At 35.7% G+C, this 27,422-nt stretch overlaps 1 protein-coding gene and 1 pseudogene across 1 annotated transcript; both read left to right on the top strand.

The window, feature by feature from the left end:
* The first annotated feature begins 246 nt into the window (after positions 1–246).
* LOC123193303 (bZIP transcription factor 12-like) lies at positions 247–3,340 on the top strand. The gene is made up of 4 exons (XM_044606200.1): positions 247–1,009; positions 1,112–1,183; positions 1,938–1,967; positions 2,821–3,340. Exons 1-4 carry the CDS (start codon positions 383–385, stop codon positions 2,899–2,901), a joined length of 810 nt encoding a protein of 269 aa, XP_044462135.1. The 5' UTR covers positions 247–382; the 3' UTR covers positions 2,902–3,340.
* Positions 3,341–6,843: 3,503 nt separating this feature from the next.
* Positions 6,844–27,422, top strand: part of LOC123193063 — a 30,091-nt pseudogene continuing 9,512 nt past the window's right edge.

The raw sequence follows: 27,422 nt of genomic DNA, 5'->3' as shown, positions 1-27,422 counted from the left end.
GGTGAACCGTTATTTTTATAACTTAAAAAATAAAAATTTATTATTATATTATACTTAAGTGGGAAATACTATAGACTCTTGGCCTGCGTATTATTATAAATATTATCAATATTACATATATAATTTTTTTATATAAATAATAATGAATTATTTATATATAAATATTATTTTATTTTTAATTTTTAATTATTTAATTATATATTAATATATTATTATTTATAATACTCTATAATTATATGTTGTATCACTTCGTCTCATCTTAACCAATCAAAATTCTCACGTCGTGAAAGAGACCAAGCCCCAAAATCTGAAAACTCTACGAATAATAAAAATCAAATCAAAGTCCTTCTGACAACCTGAGAAGGTGGCGTAGTCGAACGTGATGACGACCACGTCAACTTCAACTACCAATCCGGATCTGCCATATCACCAGTCTCCCTTATGCTCATCTCTCTCCTCTTTACTCGCCGATCTTCAGAACCACCAAGAGAATACTCGCAATCCATCTCTGCCCAACGCCATGGACGATTTTCTCAAGAACATTTACTCCGCTCCCACGCCCGATCAGCCATCTCTCTCCGGCGCGTCCTTCTCACGCGAGGGCAGTTTTAGTATTGCTAAAGATATGGCCAACAAATCCGTCGAGGAGGTCTGGAAGGAGATTGTCGCCGGCAGCGGCACCGGCGAGAGGAGCGCCGTGTCATGTGACGAAGAGATGACTCTCGAGGATTTTTTGACCAAGACTGGTGCTGTCAGAGAGGAGGATCAACTTAATTCTAATAATAATAATAATACTACTACTACCAACGAGGTTAATAGTAATAATAATTGTTATATTAGTAGTAGTGTTAAAAATAATAGTAAGAGTAATCGGATGGTGGTCGTTGGAAGTGGAAGAGGAAAAAGAAGAATAGTGGAAGAGGCGCCTTTGGATAGAGCCACACAGCAAAAGCAAAGAAGGATGATTAAGAATCGTGAATCTGCAGCGAGGTCTAGAGAGCGCAAGCAGGTTTTATATTATTTTTTTCGGATTTTTCTATAACATATCTGTTATATCACGATTTTCAGTGTTATAGTTAGTGGGTGTTCGTTTGTTTGGTCTTATATTCAGGCGTATACCGTTGAACTGGAGTCTTTAGTAACGCAACTGGAGGAGGAGAATGCTCGGCTGTTGAGAGAAGAGGTATTTTTTCAATTTTACAGACTATTTTTTTCCGTAATTTTTGCATCATATTCACTTGAATGGTAGATTGGGATGATTTAAAGTAATTACACTTTTGTTTAATTGGTCAAGAAGCATTATAACATTCTTTAACTATTGTTTGGTTACTTTCGAAATCTTTGATCATTTAACCCTTTTATTGCTTAAAAATTCTTTGTTTGGCGGCCTTCTCTATTTTCTGTTCATAAATAATATATACGGGTTAATGAGATGGGGAAGTTTCGACTTGGGAGAGAGAAGAGATGCTTTCCATCTCAGATTTAGATTGATGAATGCTTTGAAGGTATAATTAGTAAGATATGAAATTAGGCCAATTTTGAAAGTGTTAGATGAGATATCTAGACAGAGTGGAGGGTTATTGTTGAGAGGATGATGAAACATAGTTTGTTTCGTTGATGAAGCCATGGCTTCTCTTGATCGGCGGTATTGGAAGATTTTGCAGGAGAGTGCAGCTGGTGTCTTTTCCAAGAGGGCCATTGACCTTATTCTTAACAATAATATCTTTCTTATATTAATTTTACCGTGATTGAAGCTTAAAAAAAAAATAATTTGAGAGCTTCGAGAAAGAAAATTGATGATTGTATCAGTTTGTACTCATCGAATGTTAATGGCTCCATGTTTGATTTTTAGTTATTTTTTCTTTTCCTTTTTGCTTTTGTGATTGAATTTTTAGTTTGTTTGAAAATTTTCTTACAAGTTGTAATTTTAATTGCAGGCTGAACAAAACAAGCAGAGGTTTAAGCAGGTACATATTTTTGTAGATACATGGGTTTTTCAAATTAATTTCTACAGAATTTGATATATAGTGTGGATAAAGATCAAGTAAGGTGTGTGAAATTCATTTTTAAATGTTATTATGTAAACGACTGTTAAACATTATTACAATTTTTCGCATTCAAGAGCAGGTTTAGTCTATTCAGTGTATTCACAATGTTATCCTTTTAATTTATTTAAGTTTTTTGTGTATATAATTCATTTAAGTCGGCATTTGGGAATACACTAAATATATAACATATTGAATGTGTATACATATCTTAAGTGAATGGAAATCCTTTACATGCCTTGAATTTGATGACTTCTTGGTAATTACTCAGTTGTTTTATTTTGTGCATTGTCTATATACTTTGCTACATCATGAAATTGAAAAATTTTCTCTAGAAAAAATTGAGGGTTTTTATTTTTATTTTAAATTTCTCATTTATTTCTTTCGTGGCAAGATTTTGTTTAAGTTTTTCCTAGTTATTGAGGTGTTGAAGTCCATTCAAAATTCCTGCAATTAATTGTAGACAGTTTTTACAGTGAATGATGTTTAGTTTTTCTTGGGTGGTTTATGTGGAGGGATGATAAACCTTCTTTACATTGATTTTTGTGGCTATATGTAGTGCCTTTATTCTTCTTGTAAGGAGAGTAAGCTTGTTGACAAAATCAACATTTTTCAAACCAATCAAGTTGTCTAGCCAAACACTTTGATCAGATGTAACTATCATAAACCTAACCTGCCTGCATATGAATTTAATGATTAACCCCTTTCCCATGTTTCTGCCTTCAATTAAATGGTATGTTGCATCTAATTCCTCTGTGATTTATTTCAAATGCAGCTGATGGAGAATGTAATTCCAGTTGTTGAGAAGAAAAGACCACCTCGTGTTCTTCGGAGAGTGCATTCGCTACTCTGGTAGAGAAGCTTTCGTTATTATAATCAACAATTAGATTGAAAAAGAAAAAGATCGGTTTCTTTGGCCTGCCATTGAAAGCTATAGCAAGAAATTAGACGGGACAAGAAAACGACTTTATTTTGCTGAATTAGATTAACAAATGTCAGGTTTGATCCTCTTTTGCCGGCCATCATTCTTTGATCTTACAGAGATGCTGGTACAGCTGAAGACTTTTATGTTTTCTAAATTGAAGATAGATATGAATTGTAAATCCATTGCTTATGATATCCCTGACAAATTTGAAATAGATTTGCTTTAAGTAAAATACTGAAGAAAATTACAGCCCCAAAAAACAAAAGAACTATCCTATCAGAAAGCTTTTCTTACCTGCCATACATTGCTGGGAGAAAAACTGATTGATATGAACTCATCTGTACTAATTATATAATATGATATTTTTACAGATCATTGTCAGCCGATTCTGTGATGCTGATGTTTGTTTGATATTATCATATTCTATGGGACAAAATCATTAGTTTGATTTTCTTTTTGAAAAATTGGTATTATTTCTGTTTATTATGTTGATGCGGGAACATTATCCTAAACAACCTGAGTTTTGCTTCGGATAAATGGTATCGAGAAGCCAAAGATCACAACAAATAAAATTTCAAATCAAAACACTATATCAACACCCTAACGTACCAAAACAACGACTTAGCACAGAAAGCAAGGTCACAACTGCGCCTTCAAAAGATGGGGATGGGCCATGTCAACCCCAAAGGCAAGGCCACAATTAGATGTGGATCTAAGCTTGTTTGGGCAAGCTTGTTTGGGATGGCCATGTTCGATATTATCATGAGAGAGAGATTGTCTTGCCGGTGATTTTTTTACTTCCTTTTTATTTTCTTTTAACAATTTTTTTTTTTTTTTTTTTTGTATTATAATTTTTTTTCTAATCTGTTGACGGTGGCTTGGCTCACCAAACAAGCTCAATGACTTCGAAATTCAAAGAAACTTGCCCTCTCGACATTCATGGGCTCTGGTTACCTTTCCTCATATGCCAAAGTGCACAGAACTTTAGCCTCTTTGCTTTGTTTCTGTTCGCATTCGTGCATTATTTTGATTGGCGTTTGCTGTCAAAACCAAAATTATTTATGAAAATCAACCAAAAATCATTATAATACCAATAATGATTTTTTTTTCTAATTCTTATTCTAATTTTTGCTTTGTTTTGAAATAAATCGAACTTGTGGGTGAATTTCAGATTTCGATTTAAGTGAATAATCTTAAGAGGAACTAGAACCACAGAAGAATTGATTAGGTAGGTTTCAAGTAAGAATTTGTCCTGATCAATTTCAATTTTAATTCCTAAATCTTAGAATATGATTGATTGTGTTTCTAGTTCCGGTTTTAAGTTTATAAAGTAAGTATTTATATTTACTCACCTCTATTTTCAATGTTACTATTTATCAATTTGAGTGAACTAATCTTAAATTTAAATCGATCAATCTAGATTTGTATCACGTTTAAACTAATTTTCGTTTAGGTTTGAGTCAACTCAAATAGACCTTAGCCACAAGTGCATATCATAGAACATGGGTGACGGTTGGGTTGCTGGGCTTCAAGGTAGGAAGTGGCCCAATTTAATCATAGAAATGAACTCTATTCTCTATAAAAGGAATAACAATGATACAAAAAGTCCACAAATTTCTATGAAATCTTGCCCATTTGAAAACACTACTAAGAAACCTTAATAATGTGTTTTTACACAAAAACCCTAAAACTACCCAACAATAGAAAGCAATTGATTGGAGTTTTAAGAAAAAAAGAAAGCTGACCTTTAGAATAATAGGCGTGGAAAAGTCTTTGATGCTATGCTTCAAAAGGGTTGGTTTGATATAAGATGGCTAGAGTCTCAGAGAGATAGAAAAACACCGATAATTTTAAAAAAATCTAGGGTAAAGAAGCTCAGATATAATTATTCTCTAATTTTATATGTATTGATATTAGATAGATAATAATCTTATCATTAATTCGATGATACACATAAAACATACTTGTCAAGACATTTTAGTGACATGAATCACCATGACAAATGATAATAACATAATTATGATATAGGTTTTTAAACAATTAATTAAACCATGTTAAAAACATTGTGTTTTCCTAATTTCAAATATGCAATCCCATTCATAATAATTATATCTATTTCATTATCATCCTATTTAGTAAATTAATAAAATTATATATACAATTTTATGCATAATTTTATACGTAAATAATGATATATTATTATATAATTATGTATTATTTTATCTTTAATTTTAACTATTTAATTACATAATAATACATGATTAATTATATACATAACACTGTTTTTAGTGAATAGGAAATTATTTCTTTCGTTACAATTTCCTTCATTGTTTTCTTGCGCTTGGCATAATATTTTAAAAAATAATCTAATCTAATATACTAATCACACAAAGCTTCAAAGATAGAGAACCCATTTACCATTCTACATAAAAAATATTTTAATTGATACAAATGGCTACATAAACAGATATAAAAAAATAAAAAACACATAAATATAAGACGGCGGGCCGGTCCAATTTTCAAATAAAATGGTGGGAGAAGGAGTATTTCCGCTCAAATTTTAATGTATCCTCAAAATTATATTTACGATCAATAAAATATTTAAATATTTATTTATAAATTAATTATTATATAAAGTTTCAGATAAAAATAAAGATAAAATTATTATTTTATCGATAAAATTTAAACTTTTTCGATTTTAAAAAATAATACTTCAATTCATTTTTAAAATTTAAAAAATTTAGATTTTATCTTTAGGTTTGTTTTCTTCTTTAGCCACCATCATTTTGATCGTGATACTGTCTATCAATCTTTTAGCTCTGACTATTAGGGTTAAATTCGAGCCGAGTCGAGCTCGGCTCGCAGCCAGCTCAAGCTCGGCTTGGTTTTTTTATGGCCGACTCAAGTTTCGCTCGGACTCAACTCGAGCCGAACTCGGCTCAGCTCGAGTTTGATCATTTTCGGCTCGGCTCATTTTTTATATCAAAACGATATCGTTTTGTATATATATATGTGGATCAAAACGACGTCATTTTGTATAAAAAAATTAAAAAAAAATCTACCGAACCAACCTGAGCCGGCTCGAGCTCGATCGAGCCGAGCAAAACCAGACTCGTTTCGGGCTCGAACCAAACCGAGCCGAGCTCAAGCTCAAACTGGCTCAGCTCGAGTCCAGCCCTACCAATTATGAAGAATGATGAAGGATAGCTTCCAAACCCGATGAAGGACGATAAAATATTAACCTTTGTCTTTTTTTTCTAATTTGGATGACAAAGGGTCGTTTTTTAATGAAAAAAACTTTTGCTTCTTGCTAATCGTAGGTTGATTGTTTAAATTATTAGAGATGAAACTTAAAAAGAGAGAAAAATAAATTTTTTAAAATTTAATCATAAAAATAAATATGAGTTTATTAAACTTAAGGAGAGAATAATATAAAATTTTAAAATTTAAAGATTTATAAATAAAACAATAATTTTATCTCTACGAGATAATAACCAGGGTATTTAAATTTTTTACTTATGGTAGGTATAATTTTAAATTTAAACTAATTGTCATTTTCCCCTGTAATGGTGAATAAAGTCAGGGAAGGAGTCCTGTGACACCGATCTACCTAGTCTCGAAGAAAACCAAACCGTAACTGCATTAAACGACATAAAATTGAAAGAAAAATCATAATGACAATTCTGATGTAATCATTACTTGCCTTCTTTTGGTCCAAATTTTCAATGTCCTCATTACATTTGTCAACGTTTTTGAAAAGCATTGAACATAATTAGTCACGTTATTCTTCTACTTCGATAAACGCGTTCGTTTGTATTCCACAACGCGTTTATATTCCAAGTCTATTTAATTTAATTTAATTAAACTCTTAATAATAACTATATCAGGAGGTAATCAAGATTACGGATACAATTATTATTTTTTAAAAATTTTAGAAAAGAGAACCGATTGTTAACAGAGAAATATAAAAAAGAGAGTGTTTGGCTAGAAAGAAAATTAAATGAGAAAGAGTGAACAGAGTGTAGAGCTGGGAGTGAGTGAGGAATGAATAAGAATTTGAAAATTGAAGTAAAAAGTAAGAAGAACGTTTACATATGTTTCGGAAAATAAAATGGTTCGCTAGTTTCTCCCACAGAAATTGGTCGATTAAACGTTTGCCAAATGCTCATCATTTCCCTAACCCCAAGTTTCCCGCCTCGCCTACGTTGTCAGTACCGACACCTACGGCAACACCGGCGGAGGCAGTAGATGTTACTCTAGATACTCTTCATGAAATCACTATTTACATTCATAGGTTTCATAATCTTGATCTTTTTCAACAGGGGTAAGTTCACATTCTTCTTCTTCTTCTTCTTCTTTTTTGAAATTTTAAATTTACTTTTGTTGATAATGCTTGTTTGAAATTTAACCAAAATTAAAAACAAATGTAGATGGTATCAAATTAAGGTTAGTATGAGATCGGAGGACTGCGAGTTGATGGGAATACCGGCACGTGTTGTGTTGTTCAATATGAAGGTATTTCTTTAGTTTAAATTTGATTAATTGAACTTACAATTGGTATCTCTTGCTCGGTATTTTGCTATTGCGGGGTGATTAAGCAAGATGTGATGATTTTGATGCATGTAATATTTTGTTTTTGATCATTGACAGAAAGGTGAACTGAATCTGCAGAGATTGGAATTTAGGTAGACATGTATTGAATCAGAGCGGAGTAAGAGTGTGAAGATATTTTAACTTTATTAATTTTGTTATTAGTTTGGTATAAATGTGCCATAAAACAATCAAGAAAGAAAACTAGATATCTACTTCTAATAAGTAATTCAATTGTCACTTAAATAAGACATAAAACATGCCTATTTATAAAAGTAATAGTTGAAAATAAAGTATATTCTGAATTAATTGATATTGTTAAGTTTAAGTTCTGCATCATTCTCACGAGTTCAAGCAAAAACTTGACTTTTGGAATGAAGTTTGGTGCACTGCTGAACAACTACGATCCATTAAATTATTGCTTGTGGTTGTGGATATAGCAAATATATTAACATAGATATCAGTTCAAAGAGACATGAACGTGTAACATTGGGAAAACTTGCCTGCTAGGAAGTTTGAACAGATGAATAATCTGTAGAAATGTAAAACTTGAGGCTTCATTGTGTCTTATTAAGTTAATATGGGTGCCTAATTAAGCAGTAAACTAGATTTATGTTGGAAGGAAAATCAAGTGTGTAAAGTTTTTGGTCCAATAGGATGGGCATAATGCTTGAGAAAATGTATATAGACATTTGTTTGGGAATGTTCACTACACTAAAGGGGTGTTTGGTTAAGAGTAATAAAAAATTATTTTGGTAATTTATCTTTTATTACTGACATTACTTTGTTTGCTTCAGCTAATAAAAGATTCCGACAATATTTAATTACCAATAATGATGTGATAAGTAATATAAGAGGTAATTTGATTTCCACCTCCACCTTAGGTATAAAAAAATTACTAATGTAATCTCGATTTTACTATAATTCTATCCTTATGAAATTTTAGGATAATAATACTCTCATTTTTTTATTAATATAACAAGTAAAATGAAGAATGTTTTAGAATCACTATACACAAGGACATTTAAGTGAAATAATATCTTAGAATTCTTTTATTACATTCAACCAAATACAATAATTATTTATACCTTCTAAGTTTTATCAAACATAATAATAATTTATATCTTGTAATTTTATATTTAATATATTTTTATGATAATTTTTCATTTTTGGTAATAAAAGATTACTCGAACCAAAGAGATCCTAAGAGGTTTTAATTGTATCCACGTTATCATCTTCAAGGATTAGATGACAATTCTACCCATTGAGGCTCTTAGGATTTTTCACATTGGATGAATCAATAATTTGAAGAGATTTTGGAAGATTAGTTGTGACTCAAGTATACTTGGGGTTTGGAATTTCTCAAAGATCAACTTGAAGCATTTTTGTGTTGAGACAGTACTCCAAGTATATGCTATAGAAGGGTTGGAGGTTTGAATCACTAAGAAAATGTCCAAAGGCTGTCTCTATTTGAAGCCTAAAGTTTTGAGGAATGGTTTAAGCAGGTTCCTATGTTCATCCAATTTGTGATAAGGATCAGAATTTGTCAACTAAAGATCTTTAGTCCATTTAAAAAACTTTATTGAATCAGGGGAAAGCCTCTTACAAACATCCACAAACTCAGCCTATAGAGTGGTATACACTGAGAAACTGTGCCTAACCTTCACAGAAATATATGAAGCTTCAAAATACGGTGAAACTGACCAAATTGGCTAGAGATCAGACTCAATATTCTAGCAATGTGGTTGGTGTATGCGAGAGGTCTTGTGAATCGCTTTTGTGGGTCAATGATATTGGAGATAACAATTATGAGACTGAATATAGCCACTAGTGTTGATTGTGATGACAGGAATCTTGTGTTTGTCCAGGGTCAGTGAGATAGAAGCAGCAATGACAACCTGGGTGTTCAGTATTGGTTTACTGTGAGAGATCTGTGCCCAGCATGAACACTTGACTATTTATGTGAAGGCTTTTGGTGAGAATGTTTGTCAGTGTGCAGATAGAAAGTGAGTGCTTTTTTTCTTTTCTTTTCTTTTCTTTTTTTTTTGTGAAGGCTGTGGAATTTTTGAAGCATTTGGAACACAGTTCACTATGTTACCAAATGATTTGGAAAAGTTGGAGAGAATAAAGGAGAAGATAAGTGAGATATTTCTTGGAAAGAAGCAAAAATTAGAGAGAATAGAAATTCCGGAGAGAGAAAAAGTTTGGAGAGAAGGTGATTAGAGGAGAAAGATGATAGGTTGGTAAGAAAACCATACCACTCCACTGACAAAATATTGAAGTCATAACTTAGGATGGCCATTATGTTCTAGTCTGACCAAGGATTAGCTTAAACAGAATTTATTTTGAGAAGCAATGCTACACTAAATGTCTTCTGTTGCTTTTAGCTCTTTTCAACTACCTGGTATTTTACTGATCTTTATTATCTTTGTTGAAGCATTTTTCTTTTGATTATCCTGTGAGGAGTTCTTCTTTCATACTAATATTTATAAAACCATACAGAAACTGTGTTCTGTTTTATTTTATTTGACCTTTTCACTTTTCTGCAGTGTTCAATATGTTTTTGAATCTTTTCAGTCTTTTTGTCACCTTTTAATATTTAATTCTCTGCATTCTGTCATTGTTCAGGCTGAGAGATACAGTTATTTATGTTCTTATATTTGATTGCTTTGTGAGCTTGTCCCTCTATGTTTCTTTCAATTACATTAAGAGCTAAGAAATATTGACTCTTTTTGGAGCTGCAGCTCATGAGCTTGGTCCTGAAGATACATATGGAGTTTGGATGATTGATGATACAGAAAACAGTTTTTTGACGCAGCCTTTCTGGATTAGATATGCAAGGCAGGATGTTTATCTATCGACTATGATTGCATTCAATTTATCTGATAGTAAACATGAGGTAGTTACCTCATTCTTCTTCTTTTGTTTTCCTTTTTTTTTTTAATAAATTTTTTTACCAATAGTGAAGGGGTCAAAATAAACAAAGAATGGGGACTGAAAAGCTGAATTTAAAACAGTTTTGTATATCCAAGAGTCCGTTATGTTCACCACCATCAGTGGGAAAACAATGTGCCCTGAGAGGGGAGGAGGGGAGGGTGGTTAAGTCATTGTTAGAGGAGCTTAAAACTAAAATGTTTTTGAAACAAAAGTGGAAGTTTGTACCTATTTGATATATTGAAATAATACCAGTCTAACATTCAATGTAACCTCTATTCTTAAGAAAATATATATTTCCGCTCCTTGGTATGTTCCTATTGGTTACTACAGTTTAATATTTGTCAGAATGTAATGGCAGCTGATATAGCATTTAATTTTCAGGGGCCATCAACATCTGCTGTTATATTGAAGTTTGAGCTCATGTATGCTTCTAGGTTGGAGAATGGGTCAGTTGACAATACTTAGTTTCTAGTTTTTGCCCAACAAAATCAAGTTAAACATTCACTGAATGAAATTGGATGCCCATTGAATTATTTTTTGAGGCTATAATGATGATTTTTTGTGTGCAGCCCCGAGTTGCTGTCATCTCTTGGTGCATGTCCTACTGCAACTCATGAATTCCGAATTCCTCCCAAAGCACTTCTAGGATTGCATTCTTATTGCCCTGTTCATTTCGATGCTTTGCACACCGTCCTTGTTGACGTAAGTGTACACATCAGTCTACTAAAAGCTAGTTCTTTCACGGCCTCATTTAAGGTATCCTTTATAGTAGTCATGAATAATATCTAATGTTTTCACTAAATTGACTGCTAAACTGTCATTTCATTGAAGTTAATTTTGATTGCCTAATGATAATTATGAATGATTTTTTATTAAGGTAACTTGCTCGATTATTTTAGTGATTCTTATTCTATGGAAGATGTCCCTCCATTTTAATGGGTCAAATCAACAATTTTTTTTTTTGGGAAACATTCATAATAGAAAATGTAGCTTGGTGTTCTGGTTAGCATGTTATTAAGTACTGAAATGGAAAGGATTTTGGAAGAAATTCTCACCTACTACTTCATTTTTCATTAGGAAATATATACATGTTTTGTTTCCTCTATTAGACTACTAGAATATAGGAAGTATTAGAACATAAATATAAAACAAATCAGCAAAGAACTAGTTTCCTAAGATAGATGATCTTAATCCCAATAAAGTTGGGTTTAACTTTTCTGCACCCCCCTCAAGCTGGTGAATAGATATTTATCATTCTCAACTTTCCAATGATTGAATCATTCCCAACTTAATAATGAGTGGGAGAGTGCATAAATTGGCTTACACATTGACAACATGTGCAATATCGGGAGGAGTGAGAGGTAGGTAAATTTAGCCTCTTGTCCATTCCAACCTTATTCTAGAGGTGTACTAGTTGGTCTACATGCAAGAGTTGTGTCTCTTAAAATATTTGGGGTATATTTCCTTTGGGAGATAATAACTTCATCTTTACTCCTTGATACCTTCATCCCTTGAAAGTACTTTTGTTTTTCAAGATCCTTTACCTCAAAATTTGCCTTTGATTGTGTCTCTAGATTCTTAATTTTGTGATTGCCATTTCTAGTAGTTATTATGTCATCCACACACAATCAAACCACCCACAACAACCTTAGTCAATTTCACAATCAATTCCACCTAGAAGCCTATCACCAAACTTTCAATCAACCATACAATCAACTCCATAATCAAACAACAACCCTGACTTCATCAGTTGCCACTACAACCTCCAATTTCGCTACACCTACGCAAAATTGGTATTGTGACCAATCATAAAAAAAATGCCTAACAGTTTATCCTTGTTGGTAGACTGAGAGACTTATGAAATTAGGCACATTGGTCTAACTATTTCAACTCCACCTCATCATCCACTAACTAGACCACATACATGTCAACACCCTAATTTTATTCCTATGAATCTCAATTCAACAAATTACTCACATAGCCATCAATATCCATACCTCAATTCTATTACCATAATTTTCAATTCAACAATTCCTCTATACAACAACCCATAACCACGTGTCAATTTCACCCGCACAGTCAATTTCTCCTATTCAATTCCATCCCAAAACAACCTGCCAATTTTGCCACTTTTCCCACGTGTGAGAGGTTATATGTTTGGAAAGGGGGTTTACTTTGTTGAATATGATATTATTTTCCTTTATTTGGATTCTCCTTTTGAAATTTTGGATTCTACCACTCCTTTCTTTTCCACCTACCTTATCTATTCAGTTCAGGGGGAGGATGATGATTTGTTGGTATACACTCTTACATCGTCTAGTTCGCCAGAAGTGTTCCCACCTAATCCTACACCTAGTGGTTCTCCACCTAATGAGTCTACACCTTTTAGGTCGTCTATTACCCAGGTATATTCCAGACGTCAACAACCTGCGGATACAAGTCCTAAACCGGTCTTTTCGTAAGTAGATCCAGTCTCAAGTGATTTTGATCTTCCTATTGCTCTTTGGAAAGGTAAACGCTAGTGCACTTATCCTATTTCATCTTTTGTTTCTTATGATTACTTGTCTTCTTCTACTTGTTCATTTAGGCCAAAAGACTTATTTTCACTTAAAGTATCCTCTTATCTCAAGTTTCTACCCTTTAACTTTGAAAATCTTAAATATCCATCCGTGAGTGGTTAAAATTAATGGTTTTAAGGGTAAAATCGTTATTTTATCTGTAATATTAAAAATAAATTAAAATTTAATCTCTTTTTCCTTCTTTAAACTTTAAAAACTAAAAATATTCTCCTAACCTAAGTTTTAAGAAAGACAGTTCTCCTCTAGGGTTTAGTTTCCAGATTTCTGACACCAAATCCGACGTTGTCATTGGCAATGAATATCTTTCGATGCCTCCTCTCCCTCTAGCGGCCAAACTTCTCGTTTGGAAGCTTGAATGACATTGATTGACATCGAAAATAATTCAGCTTCATTGGGAAGACGAAACTGACTTTGTTTTCCCTGATTTCGTCTTCGTCGGGGAAGACGAAAGATCTCGTCTTCTATAGGGAGACGATGTTTTGTCTTTCCTGATGAAACATTGTCTCCTTACTGGGTTCAGGACCTTCGGCTGGAGGAGAAGATGGTGAGGGAGCAATCGCTGGAGGAAGAGAAAAGAGATGCCGTCGGAGATGGCTTCGGATTTTGAAAACGAAACCCTGAGGGGGGAAATGTTATTTTTTAAAACTTGGCCTATGGGAAAAATTGTTATTTTTTAAGGGTTTAAGAGAGGAAAAAGAAATAAAATTTTAAAGGCTTAGGGTTTTGTTACTTTTAACAGTTCATGGGTGGGTAAATGAGATTTTCAAAGTTAAGAGGTGAGAACTTGAGATAAGATGATACTTTGGGTGGGAAATAGTCTTTTGGCCTTAATTTATTGCCTTTCACGACAATATTTCTAGTTTTGAAACTATTCAGGAAGCCTTATCTCATCCGGACTGACATGATGCTATGGTAGAATAGATGAATACTTTAGATGCTAACGATACTTGTGGCTTGGTAAACCTACTTACAGGAAAGAAAACTATTGGATGCAAATGGGTGTTTGCAGTTAAGGTTAAACTTTATGGATTAGTGGCTCGCCTGAAGGCACGTCTTGTTGCTAAGGGATATGCCCAAACTTATGAAGTGGATGACTTTGACACACTCTCCCCTATGGCTAAGTTGACTTCTGTCCATTTATTCATCTCTATGACAACTACATATGATTGACCGTTATATCAGTTGGATATCAAAAATGCCTTTTACATGGTGACCTTCAAGAAGAAGTTTATATGGAGCAATCACTTAGGTTTGTTGCTCAAGGGGAGTATGAGAAGGTTTGTCAGCTTCATAAATCCTTGTATGGTTTGAAACAAAGTCTTTGTGCCTGGTTTGGAAAATTTAGTCAAACAGTTCAAAAATTTGGTATGGTAAAGAGTAAGTGTGATCACTCAGTTTTCTACAAATAGTTTGAAGTTGATAGGATTCTTTTAGTTGTGTTTGTTGATGACATTGTTATTACTGGGAGTGATACTATAAGAATTTCATCTCTTAAATCATTTCTTCACACCTAGTTTCAAATAAAAGATTTGGGGCATTGAAATATTTTCTGGGGATTGAAGTGACTAGAAGCAAGAAAGACATTTTCTTATCTCAAAGGAAATATGCGCTTGACTTATTAACTGAGACAAGAAAATTGGGAGCTAAACTATGTAGTGCTTCGATGATTCTTAATTTGCAACTTACAAAAGATGGTGAATTGTTTGATGGCCTTGAAAAATATAAAAGACTGGTGGGAAAATTGAATTATCTTATAGTGACTTGTCCTGATATTGAATATTCTGTCAGTGTTGTAAGTTAATTCATGTCTTCTTTAATAGTCGATCATTGGGCAACTTTAGAACAGATCCTATACTATTTGAAGGGAGCCCCTAGATGTGACATACTGTATGGGAATTATGGGCATACACACATTGAATGTTTCTCAGATGTAGACTGGGCAAGTTCCAAGATAGGTAAAAGATCTATTACTGGCTATTGTGTCTTTGTTGGAGGGAATTTGGTATTTTGAAAGAGTAAGAAACAAAGTGTTGTATCCTGATCTAGCGCAAAATCAGAATATAGGGTTATAACATAGAATGTGTGCAAAATAATGTGGATATATCAACTGTTGACTAAAGTTAGTTTCTAGATTCCATTACTAACACGATTGTGGTGTGATAACCAAACGGTTATTCACATTGCTTCTAATCTTGCGTTTCATGAACGAACAAAGTATATCAAAATCGATTGTCATTTCGTTTGTGCGAAAATTAAGCAAAATTTGATTTCTACAAAACATGTGAAGATAGGAGAATAACTGAGGGATATTTTTATTGACCCTGTGAATGGTGTTCAAATTGATTATATTTGTAACAAGCTGGACACGATTAACATTTATGCCTCAGCTTGAAGGAGAGTGTTACAGAATATGTAAATCATGTATTACCATATAAAAGTAGATTATAGGGATTTAAATATGGTAGGACTTGATTATAGGATCGTAATCATAGGAAATCAAATATTTTGCTTTCCTAATATAAGATTCTTAATTTGTATATCTATGTGTATCCTTATAGCAATGAAAATGAACAAAACTATTTTCCATTCAACTTTGTTCATATTCGACAGAGGTAAGTGATCTTGGTTGCCTACCATTCTACCTTAAGCACAAAGAGGAGAAAGTGTAAGTAAATCATGGAAATCTAAAATTCTTAATACCGACCTACATGTGTTTAAAATAACTATTGTTTTTTTTTTTTTTTTTGTTTACCAAGTAAATTTCTCCTTTGAACGTTGGATTAAATTATTTACAAAAACAAAGCAATAGCAATAGCAAAAACAAACAGTCTACAACCGATCATAGAGCACTAACAGTTAAAGGAAGAATTTAGTTTTTATTTCTGAGCTGATATAACAGTAAACACACTCGACTACAACCAGACTTCTCTCCACACTCTTCTTTCCTTCTCATTTAAACAAAATTCCAACCATTTGAGGTGCTGTAACCTCCCTAAGCATGAAGCTACACAAAACATATTGTCCCCCTTTTTCCTTCTCTCGCACTCTCCATTTTATTTCCAACGCATAACAAATTTCCTTCCTTGATTGGACCATTTTTTCACGCGCCCTCTTCCAATATCATTTTTCTAGCAGTGGTCCCCTAGTCAGTTGATTTTCTGCCCCTTTTCATTTGAATAACAAATTTCATTCCCTACATTTACTGCTGTCCTGGCTGGTGTGCTAATCTTTTTCATACTTGAAATATACCTTGGGGGATGTGTAGTGAGAACCAAATATATATACATTTATCAAAATTAAGATGACAGTAGGAATGGGATGCTCAATTCCCTGAAATGCCTCTGTCATTCTTTTCTCTCTGAAAAGTCCACATCAAGTGAAATGGCATCACTTTCCATACTACAATATAATTCTCCGAACTTTCCCCTGTATCATTCCATTTGTGGGCTCACTGATGTATACATAACTCAAGAAACTAAAAATAGTGAGAAAACCTACCATCTTGCACAGCCTGACACTGAGGTGAGAAATAATCATTTATCTCTAATAATTAAAATTGTTCATATCTCCAGTAGAGTGAGTGTTGACTATGCAAAATTACTAGATTTGATAAATTTTTAAGGCGATTTGGGGGTTTGCTGTTTTCTTTTACCCTCTATTTATGTTTTGTTGAGCAGGTGCTTAATAATTGCCCTTTTTTTATTGACAGTCAGACTTTAAAACCCAGGAGGCATGGGGTCAATTGGCTTCTGTAGATTGCAAACAGGTCATGCTCATTAAAAGCCTACTATCTGCCTATGAAATTCTTTTTCGAGATCTGCAAAGAATTAGCAAAGCAATTGACCATGCAATTGATTTGACTGATTGTACTGCCAAGCTGGATGATATGAAGCTGTTTGGTTCTTTGGGCTGCAAAGTTTTAGGACAAGTCTCAGGCATGCAAGGAAATGGTGTTGAGGTCTTTGATTTATTTCTTAGAGGAGTATTTTCAATTCTTTTCTATATCTTCATTATTTACTTAATATTTCCTCTCCTTTTGCAGAAGGCAGAAGGTAAAACTGATTCAAGTGATGAATTGTCTTACTCTTTCTCATGGGATGATCTATTAAATGCTTTTCAATTACTGGGCAGTCAAATTTTGTACTTGTGGAACACATTTTTGATGTTTCACTGGTATGTTTATGCTAAATTATAGTAATAGCATCTGCTTCTTGTCTAAATTTCATTATTTTAGTTGTTTCATTAGTCTTTGATATTAAAGATTTCTAAAAATGAAATTTGTTTTAAGATTAATAGAAGCTATAGAGAATTTCTTCATGATTAATGACCTATATGTACTGTTTAATGTCATTTCATGATATTTTTATATCCATTCTTGTCCAACTTGCTTTTGCAGATGTGAAGTATGTCACATAGGAAGTATGATGACCCTGTGGCTGAAGCTAATTGTTTCACTAATTTTAGGGTATTCAATCTGATCAAGAGGGGTGGGAAAGGATGGAGTGTTGTTAATTGACTACTCTAGCTTTTAGACATTTTGTAGTTTAGATTTAGCATTACTTTTAGCCTATATAAACAACTTAGCATTACTTTCATTGATTATTGATCGATATTGTTGCAAATATCTTGTGGTTATTTATTGTTTTTGGCAAGTGTCTTGTGGTTTTTTATTATTTTTGGTAAGTGTCTTGTAGTTATTTAATGGATAAAGAAGAGTTGAACCTGTGTATTCTGCTAGATCATCATTTGTTCCATTTCTTTACTGTGCTCGCTTCACTCCAGGGCTAACAGAGCAAAGGTAATGGAATTTCTGTGTGATACATGGGCTAGTGATCGGAAAGCTGAATGGTCAATATGGATGGTGTACTCTAAAGTTGAGATGCCCAGTCACATATCAAATACTAGAGTTAATGAATCTTCTTACCAGGCGTTCCACGCAAAAGCTTTGAGTATACGGAAAAATAGTGTCAGTGGAGATGTAATTAACGTTAACTATCATACCTACTCTGCCTTTCTCATTTTGGTATTAAATTGCCCTGGATTATGTGTCTTTTTAAAGCTATAGGTTAGCTAACAGCATGTTTGCAAATATACTGCAATTTTATTGTAACAGTACTGGATGCCAGCACAGCCTCTAATTCTAGCCATTTTTTTTCTCTGGACAGCCTGCACAAAGTGCAGCTATGCGTGCTGAGCTACATCGGCGAAGCATTGCTCAGATGAGGGTGAGTTATTGGTTTTTAGTGCTTCATTCTCCTTACACTTGTTGCAGATTTCATGAATTGCTGTGGCATCTGAGCAGATTAACAATAGATCAATTCAGGACATGCACATTTTTAGAGATCCTTCACATATTCCTATTGTAATGGTGGAACATGTCACCAATGTACCATTACGTACAGCCAATGGAAATTCATATTACAGTACAGACCTGAAATGTCAAGGGCTTTTCATTGGACCAAGCTTTGAGGCTGTAGAAAAGCCAACTGGAGCGAGCTCACAACCATCTGGTCGTGTTCTGAAAATTGTTGTCTTTGTACATGGGTTTCAGGTTTGTTCAACTTATTAATTTTATCATTCTGGTAGTTTCAGGTTTGTACTACAATGCTTGTTTGTGGCATTACTTTTCGTAACCTATTATAGCTATCTAAGTAAGCTGCAAACTGTTTAGGATATCCACAAATCTGTCTTCAAACTAGTATTTCTTTTGTTGGCCCAGCCTCTTATGATTGAAGAGTCTCTTTCCCCTGTCCAAACCACATTGCACCCCTTTTTCATTCTGTTTTTATTTTCTTACTTTGTTTTCCTTTAGATTTTTTCGGCCCTAAGTTCATTGTGTATGCTAGTCAATGTTTTGAGAAGTTAATGCAGTTATATGCTGAGGTTATAACGTAATCAATAAAACTATGCATACACATTTTTGATATACAATTTGAGTACACAGATAATGTGTCATTATGTGAGTAAATGATTTTGAATTAAAGATAAAGTAACACCCAATCACATGAGGATATATTGTCTGTGTATCCAAATTGTATATGAATAGTGTGTACAAATAACATTGTTTGTTTATTTCTAGATATAGTTAGAGGAGAATTCAACTTAATACAACTTGCAATTTTAGAACTCTGGAGAATTTAATATTTCTGTTCAAGAGAAATTCAATATTTCTGTTAGAATTAGGATACTTATCCTTAATCTTTTGGATAAATTTTATTATTAAAGTTGTAGTTAGGTCTCAAATGAAAGGAGAGGAAAATTATTTGGGTTTTGTATTGTGGGCACCTTGGTTTGGGTTGATTGTGGGAGATTTCTGGTGTCTCGAACAACCAGAAAATAGGAAGCCCCAAACTTCTCGAACTATCCAGTTTATCTTTGTAATCCTTCTTATTAATGAAATCCATGAAATAGTTTTCCTTTTATTTGTTATTTTGTTAAATAAAATGTTGGGAACTATATCAGATGTTATCAAAGCATCAGATTTGGTGGTGGAGATATATTGGTAGCCAGGGAGATTGGTGGATCGTTGACACAAGGTGTAAATTTGTTGAAAAGTTACAGCTTAAGGTGAGACCCGCGTGGCTAGAGGTAAAATTTGTGACTGAAAATGAGGGTGGAAAGGAAAACGGTGACCGAGAAGGTGAAGAGTCACCGGAAAAATGATAGAGTCACGGTAAAGGGTGATGAAAAAATGAATCATCATTAGGAAGGGATGATGTAAAAAGGCACATTGATGGAGGATTTAAAGTCAATGCTGGAAAAGTGGCTAGAGAAAAAAAAAAAAAAAAACGAAAAGAGAGCAACATAGATGGAGAAAAAGTCGAAATGTAGGTGAGATTGACTACTTGACGGTGGAATCAATCGGACCTTAGGAAAATTGGCGGGATTCATGGCGAAGGTGAGTGGTGAAAGTTTGATAGAATGTTGAAGAATTAAAAAAAAAAAAAAGAATACAGATAGAAAAGAAAAGAGGAGAAAAAGAAAAAAATGGGACTACATAGAAGGTGGGAAAAAGTTGTGTAAGGCAATTGCCAAAAAAAAAAGCAATGATAGAATAAGTGGTGAAGAGGTAAAAAAAAAAAAGTGGAGAGGGGTGTAAATAACTGGTGGACAAAAAACAGAAAAAACAAAAGAAAAAGTAGCGATAAAAGAATTCAGCAAAAAAGAAATTATAAAAAAGAGTAAGACAGTTGGCGTTAAGAACTAAAAACGGAGGCAATTAGTGTTAGAAGATGAAAAGAAAAGTGGGGAGACGTATTAGGAGAAAAAGGGGGATAGTGGCATGGGTAGAGGAAGAAAAGGTGGACATGTGGCATAAAAATGAGATAAAAAATATTAAAAGAAAAAAGAAAAAAGGATGAAAAAGTGTTATGTTAAAAAAAAAGAAAAATATGAAAAAAAATCCCACCTCGAGGACAAGACGGTTTTTCAAGGGGAGAAATATTAGAATTGGGATACTTGTCCTCATTTTATAGATAGGTTTTATGATAAAAATTATAGTCAAGTCTCAAATGGAAGGAAATGAGGCAAATTGTTAGGGTTTTGTATTGTGTGTAGCCTCTTTTGAGCTGATTGTAGGAGTTTTCTGACATCGTGAACGGCTGGAAATGAGGAAGACTCATACTTGAGTTGTTCGATTTATCTTTGTAATCATTTCTATTAATGAAATCGATGAAATAGTTTTCATTTAATTTTGTTTGCTTTTTTATTTTTTGTTTTGTTGAATAAGGTGTTGGAACTCTATCAAAGACCAAGCTAAAAAACTGTATGACAAATTGGTGACTCTTCAATAGATGATGTTGGTGGAGTATGTCCAACATTTTGAGATGGCTATTGGGATGGTGTTGGACTTGTCAGAATAAGTGTTACATAGGCCTATTTATCAATGGACTTACAAAAAAGGTGAAGTTGCAATTTGATACAGGCCTGGGTTCGTCGGAGCTGTTATGCTGTTGCAGTGCTTTACCTGTGTCTCAGCCTAGTCAAGTGACCAAGCAGCAATCGACTGCCCAAGCCAAGTCTCCAGCCTCACTCTCACAAACAACACAATTTGTAAACAAGCAGAAGTGATTTGGAACAATTGTAATTTGTAGATTGTATTAAACTTTAATGGATATAAATATTGAGTTTGGCTACAAATTGTTCCTGCCAAAATAATCACTGAGTAACTGTTACCCAATACTGTGGATAATCCACGAGAATCAAAATACAGATCAACAAAATGCAAAATACAAAATAACTAGGCTCTCAGCCCCCACTAATCCAGCACTCAAAGGTTGGCCCTGCCTTCTTTTCCTGCTTGATTCTCCTTACCCCAGGAACGTTTCCTCTCGAGGTTTATATCTCTCTCCTTCTCTTTCCTCTGCTTGGCTATCGGCTACCTTTGCATTTGTCACCTGACGCTTCTATTCTTCTGCTACAGTCTCTTTGAACCTGCTAAGGTGGTCGGGAGATTTTCCTTTCTTGTGATAGTTGACATTTTCCCACTTCAGTTTGTCTTTTCCTTTTCCATGCTGGTTGAAAACTCTGCTGCCAATTGTCTTCAATTGTTGGCTAACCTGTATCTTTCTTAATTCACTGCCATGTGTCCTTCTTTTATCCTTCCTTCTCACAAATACTTTGGCTCTAACATTGCCTCGCCCATCCAGAGGCACCTTGTCCTCAAAGTGCAGGTAAGGAAATAGCTGTTTTATGTTAGAATAAAGTTCCCAGGAGCACTCAAAGTCAGGTAACTCTTTCCATTTGATTAGTAGTTCTAAGTCACCTTGAGCAGAATATCTATGTTGCAAGACCTCCTCTGGACAAACCACCAGCTCTCCTTCATCACTTAATCCTGTCGGCAGAGGTTGTGAATTGGTTGGAGCTCCTAGATACCTTTTTAGTTGGGACACATGAAACACAGGGTGCAGTTTGGCTGAAGCTGGCAGATTCAGTTTATAGGCCATTTGGCCTATCCTTCCGATCACTTCATAGGGCCCGTAAAAATGAGGGCTTAGTTTCTCATTAGGCCTCTGTGCTAACGAGCGAAATCGATATGGCTGTAATTTAAGAAGAACGTAATCTCCCTCATTGAACTCTACTTCTTGATGATGTTGGTCAGCCAGCTTTTTCATTCTCTGTTGGGCTCGAAGAAGGTTATCCTTAAGCTCATCCAATACCATATTTCTTTCCCTAAGCAATTCATTCACTTCAGCAACCTTGGCGCCTTCTGTTTCCCAGCGAATGAGAGGTGGGGGATCTCTCCCGTAGACTGCCTTAAAGGGTGACATGCCTGTCGATCCATGAAATGAAGTATTATACCAATATTCTGCCCACGAAACCCAACTAATCCATTCCCTTGGTTTTCTATTGCAGAAACAATGAAGGTCGGTTTCTAGGCTCCGGTTAACCACCTTCGTTTGTCCATCCGTTTAGGGGTGGTATGCTGAACTGAACTTGAGAGAGGTTCCAGCAGCTCTGAATAATTCTTTCCAAAAATGGCTCATGAATACGCTATCACGATTGGTAACTATCGAATGCGGGAAGCCATGTAATCGAACGATTTCTTTAATGAAGAGTTCAGCGACGTCTTTTGCTGAAAAGGGCTTTCGAATCATTAAAAAGTGACCGTACTTGGACAACCTATCAATAACCACCAGAATAGTGTTAATGCCCCGAACCTTCAGCAATCCGATAATGAAATCCATCGAGAGATCTTCCCATATTTGATTCGGAATGGGTAATGGTTGCAGCAATCCTGCAGGTAAAAGAGCTTCATATTTCACACGTTGACAAATATCACATGTTGCCACAAATTCTTTGATGTCGTTCTTCATCCCTTGCCAAAACAAAATGGTTGCCATTCTACGGTAGGTTCTGAAGTATCTTGAATGGCCTTCGCTGGGACTTGAGTGAAATTCTTTCAGAAGAGATGGAAGAAATTTAGACCCTTTTGGAATTACTAGTCTATTTTTATAAAATAATTTACCTCCTCTCAACACGTAGTGGTTGTGTGCTGCTGGATTCTCTTTTAGTTCTTGCACCAATTTTTGAAGCTTCTCATCTTTAATAATTTCTTTCTGTAGCTCTTCCCCACCTACTAAGTTTGCTATTGACAGTGCTTGTAATTCTCCCGAAAATATAAGATTTCTTGAAAGTGTATTTGCTGCCTTGTTTTCACATCCCGGCGTATACAAAATCTCAAAGTCGTAGCCGAGCATCTTCATCAACCAACGCTGTTGTTCGTGGCCTATAACTCACTGTTCCATGAGAAATTTTAAACTTCATTGGTCCGTTCGCACTTTGAAATGTCTCCCTAAAAGATAATGTCGCCACTTCTGGAAGGCAAGGACAATGGCCATGAGTTTTCTTTCGTACATTGATTTGCTGTGGTTGCGAGGGGACAATGCCTTGCTAAGGAAAGCGATAGGCCGACTGTTTTGCATTAGAATAGCACCCAATCCAATCCCCGAAGCATCTGTTTCAAGCACAAATTCTTGTGTGGAATCTGGCATGGCTAAAACGGGCACCGTAGTCATGGCCGTTTTAAGTGCTTCGAAGGCTTGTTGGGCTTCCTCACCCTAACCGAATGCATTTTTCTTCAATAATCAAGTTAATGGTTCAGCTATTTTTTCATAGTTCTTCACAAATCGACGATAATATCCCGTGAGTCCTAAGAAGCCCCTAAGATCTCTGATACCTCTTGGTGTCGGCCATAATTCCATATCTCTAACCTTTTTGGAATATGCCTGAACCCCATTTTTGGACACCACATAGCCCAAATATTCTATCTCAGTTCTGCCGAAACTGCACTTCTTTTTGTTGACCTTAAGCTTGTGATCTCGAAGCAAATTTAGGACAATTTGAAGATGCCATAAATGATCCTGAAACCCCTTGCTGTAGACTAGAATATCATCGAAAAACACGAGCACAAATCGCCTTAAACAAGGCCTGAAAATCTCGTTCATGATCCTTTGGAAGGTGGCTGGTGCGTTTGTCAATCCGAAGGGCATTACTAAGAATTCGTAGTGTCCTTCATGCGTTCGAAAACCTGTCTTCTCAATATCTTCTTCCTTCACTCGTATTCGGTGGTATCCAGATTTTAGATCGAACTTACTAAAAATCTTCGCGCTAGCCAATTCGTCAAGTAATTCATCTATTGTGGGCATAGGAAATCTGTCCGGAATGGTTAAACGGTTCAATGCACGATAGTCGACGTAGAACCTCCATCCTCCATCTTTTTTTCGAACTAGAATAATAGGGCTGGAGAAGGGACTGATACTAGTTCTAATCACTCCAGCCGTAAGCATTTCCTGCACTATCTTCTCGATTTCGTTCTTCTGATAATAAGGATATCGATATGGCCTAATATTTGGTGGTTGGGCTCCAGGTATAAGTCTTATAGAATGGTCGCCATTCCTCTTGGGTGGCAACTCAGAAGGCTCTCCGAATATGTCTTAGAACTCTTTTAATAACTCCACAATTTTTGGACATTGTTCTCTCTCATCCGTGGTTTCATTGTCGGAAGGTATTCTTCTTTCTACCAAAAATCCTTCACCACAATCTCCCACTGTTTTTATCAAGGATTTAAGTGATGTTTCTAATTTAGCCAAAGACGAATCCCCTGTCAACTCCTTTTTCTCTCTTTCCCACAAAAACTTCATGGATTGATTTTTCCAATTTACCTTAGCTTCTCCCAACCTATGCAACCAATCCACCCCTAATATCATATCCACCCCACCTAGTTTGAATGGTAAAAAGTCTTGCCAAATAGTGAGTCCTGGCAAGGCCAATGACAACCCTTCACATTTACCTAGCCCCTGCACCCTTCGGTCGTCTCCTAACACAACAGCAAACTTGACTGATTTCATAGGTAGCTTCAATTCTTTTACTAACCTGTCTGAGAGAAAATTATGTGTTGCACCGCTGTCTATCAGAACCACCACCTTCCGGCCTTCCAACTCTCCCATCATCTTCATTGTTTTTGGGGAACTAAAACCTACTACAGAGCTAACAGTCAAGCTTGCCTCCATTTCTTAGCTTTCGACAATGACTTCTTCTTCTTCTTCAGATTCCACCCTTTCGTCTACGCCGTCTTCGCTGGCGATCATAACACGAAGTTGTCTGAAACGGCACCGATGTCCCAGAACGTATCTTTCATCACATCTGAAACATATACCTTTTTCTACTTTGGAACGAAACTCTTCGTCGGATAGTCGTTGAAAATTTCCATCTCGCCTTTACACGGAAGTTGACGCACCAGAACTCGTGGGAGCCTTAGCTATTAGGTTGGTGTTTATATGGACAGGGGTTGTTTGAGTTTTAAGGGACGAAGAAGAGTTAATAAGCTGCTGGTGTTGTGTTGGGTTTATGCTAGGTGAGCTAAAATTTCTCAAGTTGGATGGATTCCTGGCTGTGTTAGTGTCTGGGCTATTTACTGTACTGGTTTGTGTGGTATAATTGGGCCTATGGTTTGGGCTAGATGAATGGGTTTGGGTCATGGTGACTGGGCTGGTTTGGAGATGATACGGATAACGGGTCGGGTTAGGTGCTAGTCTTGGGTTCAGTTGTCCGGAGCATATTACATAGCGCTCGTCGATGATCGAGTTTTTCTTCTCTACCTGTTGTGCGCGATCCATCATCTTTTCTAGGGTGCGTGGCTAAAACATCTTGACTTCCGTCCTAATTTCTTCCGACAGTCCATTCAAGAAAACTACTTTAAGGGTCTCGTTTGTTAGTCCGTCGACCGCTGCTGATAACCTCTCGAAACGGCAGCGATAATCCTTAACAGAATGGGTCAGCCGTAGGGAGAATAGTTCTTCCTCCGGGGTTCAGTCGTTTGGTGGTGGGAATCTTTGCAATATCTCTTCCTTGAATTCCTCCCAACCGTGAAACTCTTGCCTTTTCTCTCGCCATTGTAGCCAGTGGAGGGCGTCTCCCTCCATACACATTCCTGCCGCCGTCAACCGTTCACACTCTGTCAGTCGGTTCACCTGAAAATACCTCTCAACTCTCGCCATCCAATCCAATGTTTCCTCGCCATTAAACAAAGGTAGTTCTAGACGCCGATATTGATAGTCCCGTCGATTCTCTGCATTCACCTCTTCCTCCCTCTGTCTCAGGTTATTGCCCCTTCTTTCGTCTACCATCTCTTCGGGTCTCTCAGGTGGAGGGCGGCTCTGCTCTCCCATAGGTGGTGAATATGAGGGGGAAGGTTCCGGTTCAACTGGAGCCTTACCCTTGTCATTCGTCTCTCTGCCTAGTGTGGCTTCCTTCAGGTCCCTTAAATAATCTTTAATGGCTTCCATGTCAGTACCTCGGTTATTCATTCTGGAATGCATCTCTCCCATATGTGTTTTCATCTCCCCCATCGCCTCTTTCACGGACGTCATCTCTTTTTCTAACGTTTCCACCCTCGAATCCATCCGCGTCATGCTCTGATACCAAATGATGCAGGCCTGGGTTCGTCAGAGCTATTATGCTGTTGCAGTGCTTCACCTGTGTCTCAGCCTAGTTAAGTGACCAAGCAGCAATCGACTGCCCAAGCCAAGTCTCCAGCCTCACTCTCACAAACAACACAATTTGTAAACAAGCAGAAGTGATTTGGAACAATTGCAATTTGTATATTGTATTAAACTTTAATGAATATAAATATTGAGTTTGACTACAAGTTGTTCCTGTCAAAATAATCACTGAGTAACTGTTACCCAATACTGTGGATAATCCACGAGAATCAAAATACAGATCAACAAAATGCAAAATACAAAATAAGTAGGCTCTGAGCCCCCACTAATCCAGCACTCAAGGGCTGGCCCTCCCTTCTTTTCCTGCTTGATTCTCCTTACCCCAGGAACGTTTCCTCTCGAGGTTTATATCTCTCTCCTTCTCTCTCCTTTGCTTGGCTGTCGGCTACCTTTGCATTTGTCGCCTGACGCTTCTGTTCTTCTGCTACAGTCTCTCTGAACTTGCTAAGGTGGTTGGGAGATTTTCCTTTCTTGTGATAGTTGACATTTTCCCACCCCAGTTTGTCTTTTCCTTTTCCATGCTGGTTGAAAACTCTGCTGCCAATTGTCTTCAATTGTTGGCTGACCTGTATCTTTCTTAATTCACTGCCATGTGTCCTTCTTTTATCCTTCCTTCTCACAAATACTTTGGCTCTAACACAATTGCAGCTACACGAACCATTTGAGCTTTGTTGGGTTATGACAATGGCCAAAAACATTACAAATGAAATAAAAGGAGCGATGGATTGGGTTGTCACTTGGGCATCTCAAGATCCAAGACTCGCAAGTTTAAGGCTTTACCCGACTTTCATACCTAGGCAACCCAAAATTAATTAGTGTGGCCTACAAAACCAATCTCACTTGA

Source organism: Mangifera indica, chromosome 12 (genome assembly GCF_011075055.1).
Source record: "Mangifera indica cultivar Alphonso chromosome 12, CATAS_Mindica_2.1, whole genome shotgun sequence".
Lineage (NCBI taxonomy): Eukaryota > Viridiplantae > Streptophyta > Magnoliopsida > Sapindales > Anacardiaceae > Mangifera > Mangifera indica.
The sequence above is the reverse complement of the archived record's forward strand: the minus strand, read 5'-3'. Positions and strand labels throughout refer to the sequence as shown.